General features: G+C 59.3%; 3 protein-coding genes and 1 long non-coding RNA gene across 4 annotated transcripts in view; 2 read left to right on the forward strand and 2 right to left on the reverse strand.

Annotated features, from left to right (window-relative positions):
* LMAN2 (lectin, mannose binding 2) lies at positions 48 to 3,900 on the reverse strand. Its single transcript, XM_021410470.1, has 8 exons — positions 3,762 to 3,900; positions 3,563 to 3,681; positions 3,373 to 3,490; positions 2,600 to 2,679; positions 1,383 to 1,544; positions 1,072 to 1,186; positions 662 to 781; positions 48 to 316 (listed from the first exon to the last, which is right to left on the reverse strand). The coding sequence occupies exons 1-8, from the start codon at positions 3,898 to 3,900 to the stop codon at positions 156 to 158; spliced, it is 1,014 nt and encodes a 337-aa protein (XP_021266145.1). The 3' UTR covers positions 48 to 155.
* Positions 4,551 to 6,137, forward strand: LOC110405286. Its single transcript, XR_002442781.1, has 3 exons — positions 4,551 to 4,656; positions 4,735 to 4,800; positions 4,950 to 6,137. It is a non-coding gene; the product is annotated as an uncharacterized LOC110405286 (long non-coding RNA).
* Positions 4,712 to 7,751, reverse strand: LOC110405285 (ADP-ribosylation factor-like protein 3). The gene is made up of 4 exons (XM_021410471.1): positions 6,050 to 7,751; positions 5,841 to 5,957; positions 5,689 to 5,739; positions 4,712 to 5,043 (listed from the first exon to the last, which is right to left on the reverse strand). Exons 1-4 carry the CDS (start codon positions 6,287 to 6,289, stop codon positions 4,738 to 4,740), a joined length of 714 nt encoding a protein of 237 aa, XP_021266146.1. The 5' UTR covers positions 6,290 to 7,751; the 3' UTR covers positions 4,712 to 4,737.
* Positions 7,841 to 8,025, forward strand: part of RGS14 (regulator of G protein signaling 14) — a 6,109-nt gene continuing 5,924 nt past the window's right edge. The window contains exon 1 of the mRNA XM_021410468.1: positions 7,841 to 7,994. Within this exon, the coding sequence (XP_021266143.1) occupies positions 7,950 to 7,994 (45 nt within the window). The 5' untranslated portion in view covers positions 7,841 to 7,949. The remainder of the gene's footprint in view (positions 7,995 to 8,025) is intronic.

Below are 8,025 nucleotides of genomic sequence, written 5' to 3' on the forward strand. Positions count from 1 at the left end.
GTCCGGCTCACTGGACAACAAGTGTCCGGCAGGATTACAGCCACAGGGACAGTTAAGAAAATACTTCTTGTATTTCTCAGAAACAGCTTTTAGAAACCACAGTTTGTACAGCTCCCCATAGAAAAGGGTTCGGGCACCGCAGCCCCGTGCTTCTGCTAGTAAAAACGCTTGTTCCGCTCCTGGCGTTTCTGGAAGACCACAGCTCCCACCACAGCACACACAATGATGCCCAGCAGCGCGCAGAGCAGGAGCAGGAACACCTTCCAGCCCGTCAGGGGCCCACTGCGGAAATTCCCCGTCGGGTCATCCACATTGTCTGCAAGGAGAAGGAGTAAGAGACTCACCAAACCTCAGCTCCACCGGTGTCTCGGAGGAGGGGAATCCCAGTTCTAATGCTGCCCTGCTGCTGAGCAAGCCACTGCTGGAAATATCAATGCTGGAGCACTGCTGCGCTAAGAACAGGGAGATCACGGTGCTCAAGTGATAGATGGACATTTTCCCCACAAGATGCACTCTTCTGCCAGCAGTAACCACTGGATGCCAATGTGTAACACACGCACCTGCCTCTTGGCAAGCACACTGTGTCAGCTTCTAGACTTTTAGGCGCCCAGCTCCAAGATCCAAATCCCTCACCGAAGATTTGGGAAGCCCAGAGACTCACCTTTGGGTGATTTAAGGAGGCTGACGCTAGGTTCAATCTTTGTCCAGTCAACGGTGTCATCTTCTAGAGGATGCTCCACCATGAGCTGGAATAGCTTCATTGAAATAATGTCATGATTGTCTAGGAAACAACCGTCAGCACTGAGGACTGTCAAGCCTTGAAAAGTGCCCACACTGGCAGAGCATCCCCAGCTCTGTGCTCTGCCAAGTGCAGGTCTCCTTCCCTCTCAAGCCACCCTCACATCCCAGGTATAATTGAGATGCTTTTAGATGCCTCCCTTTTGAGGCCACGTGTCCTGACTCAATACAGTTTCAAGAGCCCCGTGAACAAGGAGAAGCCATCTACTGCATCCACAGCGTTATATTCCAAGCACCAAGCAGCACATATTCCTGCAAGCAAAGCCCACTCACCAGATAAATCTCCGGTGCCTGCAGAAGCACCAAAGAAGTAGCCAGTGGGCAGCTGTACCCCTGCAATGTCAATGCAGTTCTTCCATTCATTCTTATCTTCTACATCCGTCATCACCTGTAGGACCAGGGGAGTCACACCAAGAACACTGGCTGCCCCTCTGCCCAGCCAGCACTTCTTTTGGAGCCAGAGGAGCAGGAGGCAGAGTCTGGCAAACCACAGACTGCCACAGCACCACCCACCCGCCAGCACCGCCCTGCTGTACGTGCGTGAGGTGCCCTGCAGAAAGCACAAGGCTCTTTCCACATCTCACCGTCAGGCGACCTCGGGAGTACCGAACTGCCAGGAAAGTGTCGTGATTCTGGTTCCGAATCTCAGCAGTGCATCCTGCCAGCTCCGTCCAGCGCCCATCCTTACTGTGGTCATAAGTCAGGGAGCCGTTGTTCACCATCGCAGAGATGTAGGGGAATACACGCTGCAGGGAGAACGTCGGTGCCTTCAGTCTGCAGGAGTCTTCCAGCTGCAGACCCAAGAGCCACCTTCCCCTGTCTGCTCAGAACCCTCAGTGAGACCAGAACAACAGCAAGGCAACTGCATGGCAACAAAGTGAGTACAGAGAGTTGAACAATTAAATCAAAGCTTCTTTCCTATGTAAAGCTGGCCCTAAAATGAGCGAGAGCTTGTTCTGCCTAAAGCGGAGTTGCCTTTTCTGATCATCTGCATTAAGACCCTTCACAGGCTTACACAGTACTGTGGGCCCATGACAATGGGACCGTGCCCAACAGAGTAACTTGCAGAGAATGCACAAGACCCAGTGAGAAGCCTACAAACAGCACGGGAACTGTAACAGGCAGCAACTGCACATTAGCAGCAAAACCACATTCAAGATTTTGTAGTCAGTAGATGATGTATGCTGTAAGGGGCCAGCTGGAGGCAAGAATTAACAACTCATCAAACATCAAGACAAGCGGATATGGCCACTTCCCAGGTATTTATGACTTAAGTGTCATCATGTGTTTGAGGCAACAGATCTCACTAATGCTGTTACATTGTCTGACCATGCCATAACGAGATCCACAAACATGAAGCAGGGCAGAAAGACCACAGCCCCTGTGTGGAATTCTGGAGAAGAAAGCCAGCACAGGAGTTCCTCTTTTAGAAAAACTGGTTGGAGTTGGAGAACAAAGCCAGAAACAATGTGGAACAGTCAGAGTAGTTCAGGAAATGACACCTGGGATTAATATATTTTCAGATGGATTTCACATTTAACGTCTACTGTCCTGTCAGAAACAGGGAAAAGGCCCTGGGAGCATAGAAGCAGACAACAACACCAGGAGATGGAGCAAGCAGCTTCTTGTCCCAATTAATGCACATACATCTTCTGCTCTTTACCAGCTCACAGGACAGGAAGAACAACAATCTGTTCTTGCATAAAGAAAGTTTTTCTCGGTCCAGGCACGAAGCACTTGCAGCATAAAGCCACAAGGAAACAGCCTTCTCGGCACTGAGCAAGCTCCCTGAACTACTCACCTCTGTTGCTTCATCATTGGGATACGTATCGAGGAAAATAGCCAGGCCATGAAAATTGTCCCTGCTGCCGAAAACAGGACCTGGAACAGGGCAGAACACAGTGAATAGATGGCTCTGTTCTGTACCCTCATCCTGAAGCCCTGGTTTGTAGGGCTTTGACACTGAGATTCCTTCCAGCTGGCACAAGCAGCACAGCCCTAAAGGACACCCCAATGAGGCAGAATCTACACAAGAACAGCAGACACGGCATCAGGCCTGCCCATGGAGGCTGCATGCAGCCACCAGGGGAAGCACTGGGCACAATGCCCACTGAGAAGCACCACTCATCTGGAACACAGCTGCAGGCTCTCAGGTCAGGATGGACAGAGCAGAGCACTTCTCTCTAACCTGGTGCAGCCAAGGGGAGCTCAAAACTTGCTCTGAAGAGAGCCATGCAGGACAGAGGCAGCTCTAAGCCCCCCTTTCGATACTGAAGGGCTGCCCTCAGGTCTCCCCAGAGCATTCCCTTCTCCAGGCTGCACAGCCCCAGCTCTCTCAGCCTGTCCTCGTAAGGGATGCGTTCCATCTCATAGATCATTTTTGTGGCCCTCTTCTAGAGGCAGTCTAACAGGTCCACATCTCTTCGGTACTGAGGGCTCCAAATCTGGATGCAGTACTCCAGGTGAGGCCTCACCAACACAGAGCAGAGAGGCAGGATCACCTCCCTCACCCTACTGACCACGCTTCCTCTGATGCAGCCCAGGATATGGTTGTCTTTCTGGGCTGCAACCTACCTGGCACCAGGCGCTCCTGCGTGTACCACAGGGCCAGGCCATCCCCGTGCAGGTTCTTCTTGCCAGCGCCGTGGATCTTGAAGTGGACGTGCAGCTCCCAGTCCTTCAGGAAGCAGGGCTGTAGGACAGAGCGGCACAGCGTCAGCCTGGCACGGGGACAAGCCCGCCAGCCTCCCGCCCCGGGGCTCACCACGCGGTTCCAGATGGAGCCCTCCCGGCTGCGCTCATCAGGCGTCAGGCGCACGTACTGGCTGGTAACCATGGTGCTGCCATGGAAGTCCCACAGCGGCATCGCGGCGGAGCCTGCGCCTGAGGCGGGTACAGAGAGCGCGGCTCAAGGCGCAGCCCCGGCCAGGCCCCGGTCCCCGCCCGCCGTACCCCGCGCTCACCCTGGTACGGCTTCATCAGTGAGTGCTCGCGCTTCAGGTGCTCACTGTTGCCATCCGTAAGCTCGGCGGGGACCAGCCGTGGGCCGGCCCCCGCCAGCAGCAACAGGGCGACCGCCACCACCTGCGCGCCTGCCGCCATCCTCCGTTTCCGCCTTCCGCCGCGCCGTGCCCGCCCCGCAGCGGCGGCCCGCTCTGCCAATCACAGGCCTCCGTGCCGCTGCGCTCCCGCCCGCGCGGGGTGACGTCACTCCAGCCCGCCTATGGGAAGGGAGGGGGCGGGACCAGCGAGGCCGCAACTTCCGCCGTGTATTAGTCCGGGCCCGGGCGGAGTAGGACAGCGCCTTCCGGCGTGCACCGCGCGAGCGCGAGGCATGCTGGGAACTGTAGTCCGCTCCGCACTGCCTCGTGCCGCCCGCGGGACACGTGACCCGTCCCGCCCCGCCCTCCGGCAGCCTGTTGCCACGGCAACGCCTCACAAGATGGCGGCGGACCTCACTGGCCGTGCTATGCGGAGGACGGCGGAGCGCAGCACAGAAGGACGGCTGAGTCAGTGCAGAGCTCAGGGGCTGCTTTATTGAGTGCCGCCCGTGCTGCCGGTCCAGAACGATGTCCCCGCATCACCTTAACCCACAGGGTCTAATCACTGAACCACATCCCTCGCTGCCACATCCCACGCTGTGTATGGGCCATGACCACAGGCGCAGCAGTGCCCGGGCCCCTGTCTTGAGGGGTGCCCGTCTGGGAGGTGTGTGAGGCCGTGACACTGTGGGCCATGCTTCTCTCCACCAGGAAGGACCCAGGGTACCAGGAGCTCATGGAGGCCCGGGAGATGAGGAGAGAAGGGAGGATGAGCAGTGAACAACCATGTGGAAAACCCCTCAGAGCGTGAGGCTTGGTCAGGCCTTCGGGGCATGTGGGGACTGAAGGAGAGGTTGGCCATGGCTTAGTGACCTGCAGCTCTGTCACTTTGCAGCTCTCACTTCTTCCTGTTCATGATCTGCTTGGAAATCCAGTTCATCCCATCCTGGGGGAAAGAGAGGTATGAGCACAGCCTGGTGCTACCCACCTGCAGCACTGGTGGCCTCTCACTCCATACCTGCACACCTTCTCCGGACAGGGCCGAGCAGGCCTGGATCTGCCACTCTCGGTCCCGGTAGGTGTGGAGGCTCAGCCCTTCTGCAATCTCAGCTGCAGGTGCTGCCGTCACCAGGTCCTGCTTGTTGGCAAACACCAGCAGCGGGACGCCCATCAGAGATTCCTCCTCAGTGAGCTCTGCCAGCTCCTGCCAAGAGAGAACCCCTTCCCAAGAATGCTACTGCTCCCACAGTGCCACGTTCCTCTCTCCGGCACTGGTGCTGAGTCACAAGAAGCCATGAAGTCTCCATGATCCAAGGGGGAGATGGGAACCCTTGAAGCTACATCTGCCCTGAGGAGAACTTGGAGCCACACTCAGCACTACCTGGGGGACAGAATGCTCCTGGCACCCGGAGCGCCTTGGGCAAAGGGCAGCTGCTGCCAGCCCACGCTGTCTGGCACCCACACCTCTGTTCCTGGCAGAGTCTAGCGTCAGCATGGCCTCGGCTGACACTGTCTCACCTTCCATTCTTTGCTTTGCTTTCCAGCTTTTACATCTCCCAATTCACTACCTGAGTAAATGGCTTTGTTACATGGCTGTATCAGAGACAGGCACCCTGTGTCAGATGTCCCTGGGGCATCATCCCCAGCTCGGGTAGGATGAACAGAGCTGCTTGGGGCAGGTCTGCGGTGGGGTGGGACAGATCTGCATGCTGAGGCCCTGATCACGATCCCTTCCCACACAGCTCAGGGAACAACTCAACCCCCAAGGGGGCAGCCCATAGAGAATAGACTTGTTTCCCACTTCTGTCCCCAGGACCCCACCACCGTCCCTTGCCCAGACCCTTCATACCTGCCCTGTCTCCTCAAAGCGCTTCTGGTCTGCACTGTCAATGACATAAATCTGCCAGGGGGGACAAAAGGGACAGCTGGCAGCCGCTCCTCACACAGCACACAGCCATCTGCTTGCTGCCGGGCTCTGCTAGGGCATGGCCCCTGGCTCACCAGCAGGTCGGTGCTGCCCAGGTACTTCCTCCAGTAAGGCCGGACGGCGCGCTGCCCACCGATGTCCCAGATGTTCAGCTTGAAGCCATGTGAGTGGACGCTCTTGATGTTGAACCCCTGTGCAGGGAAGCAAACTCCAGCATCACCCCAGGGAAAGAAAGGCAGGACCCACCGCCCTCCCCCTCCATGTGCTCCAGAGCAGCCTGTACCTGGGTGGGTGTGATGGTGCTGACTTCCTCAGACGCCAGGTGCTTCAGCAGCGTGGTCTTGCCCGCATTGTCCAGCCCCAGCAGCACGATGCGGAGCTCCTGCCCCGGTGAGCCCCTCAGCCTCTGGATGACAGAGAGCAGCCCCCGAGGACGCGAGGGGCTGGCAGAGTCCTGCAGGGTGCTGGGTTGCTGCAGAGCACCCTCTTTTCGCAGTGGGGAGCTGGGTGCCCTGCTGTCCATGGGTGCCCTGCGTCTGTGGCCTGAGCAAGGTCTAGGACTTTGTCCCAAGATGCACAGGCTCGGGGTGGCCCTACCGAAGATCCGCCCAGTCTGTCCCCCTCCCTGGGAGCCCAGGCAGCTCCTGGCAGGATAGGGGACAAGCCCTGGTGCAGCTCTACCAGCCAGGCAATGGTGCCAGTGCAGCTGCTCAGGGCAGGAGAGGTGTATGTAGCTGGACCTCCCTCACCTCTTGCACATCGCCCACAGTCTGGGAATGGCTGCAGCTCACGGCACACCTGGGGAGAGGCCGGGGGCTCATCCCTGGGGCACTGGCATCTGCGTGACTGGCACACTCCCCATCCCTGGAGGAGGAAGAGGATTACAGGCTCCAGAATTAGCCACTGTTTCTCCGTTTACCCACAGCATTAAGTAATGCCCTCAGCAAATCCCCCAGCCAGCTGTCACCATCCGCTACTTCTTTCTACTCCCACCCCCCAGGATAAAATGCGGGGCACAGAACATCCCTCTCCCCAACTCACGGGCATGCTAGGGCAGCAGAAGGACATGGTACCTAGGTACCACAGGCACTGTGTTGGGGTCAGCGGCAAGGGATGTGGTCAGACACACAAAGCGGGCAGCTGAGGGCTGGCTGTGCGGGGAGCTGAGTGCTGCCAGGATTCCTCTCCCTGCATCCCTGAGCATGACAGGAGGCGACACTGGGGCATGGCTGCTCCAAGCCATGTCAGCCTGAGGGAAACACGGGCTGTGGAGCAGGACAGGAGTGTTTGTAGAATCAGTCATAGAATGGCTTGTGCTGGAAGGGACCTTAAAGGCCCCCCAGCCCCAACCCCTGTCCCGGGCTGGCTGCCCCTCACCAGACCAGGCTGCCCCGGGCCCATCCATAGCGCTAGGCACCTCCAGGGATGGGGCACCCACAGCTCCTGTGGTGTCGGGGGCACCCCACAGCCCACCCTGCCCCACGTGGAGTCAGGGCTCGTCCCATGGCCATTTGGATGAAGTTAACCAAGCGATGCGCTCGCTCCTCGCACTCCCGGATCGTGTTTCCACGCAGTTACCCCCGCAGCGAGGACGGTGACTCACACACTCTGGGTGAGCTGTTTTTATTTATAACTCGCAGTGCAGAGCCAAGGCAAACAGCGCGGCGACAAAGCAGGGGGAGCCGCGGGCACCCCGATGCCACCGTCACGCGTGGATGTCCCGGCTCGGCTCTCCGCCCGGCTCAGCACCGGGCCCGCGGGCCCCGCTCGCATCCCGTTATCCGCCCTGCCGTTACCATGGCGCCCTGCGGTCTGCCCGGCAGTCACTCGCATTTCCCAGCCCGTCTCCCCAAAATACCCTTTCCCTGCGGTGGCCGGAGCCCCGCGCTCGGGGCAGAACCGCCGGGACGCGGCACCCAACGCCGCGGGGCCGCCCCGGGACCGCGCCGCTCCACCGGTGCCCGGCCCGCTGCGGGCCCAGGGCAGCGCTACCGGCGGCGGCGGCGGCCGAGGGAGGGCGGCTCCGCTCCCCCCGGCTGCGGTCTCGGTTCCCATGGCGACACTTCCTGTGGCAGCCGAAAGCGGCAGTGCCGGCGGGGCCGGGGGTGCCGGGAGGGCCGGGCCGGGCCGCGATGCTGCGGGGCGGCGGGTAGCCCGGCGGGCCGGGCCGGGCCGTGCCAGGCATGCAGGGCAAGGGCAAGCTGCTGCCGGTCCTCAACGGGCGGATGGTGAGCGGGGTCTGGCTGGGTACCGAGCTCG

This window comes from Numida meleagris, chromosome 12, assembly GCF_002078875.1.
Source record: "Numida meleagris isolate 19003 breed g44 Domestic line chromosome 12, NumMel1.0, whole genome shotgun sequence".
NCBI lineage: Eukaryota > Metazoa > Chordata > Aves > Galliformes > Numididae > Numida > Numida meleagris.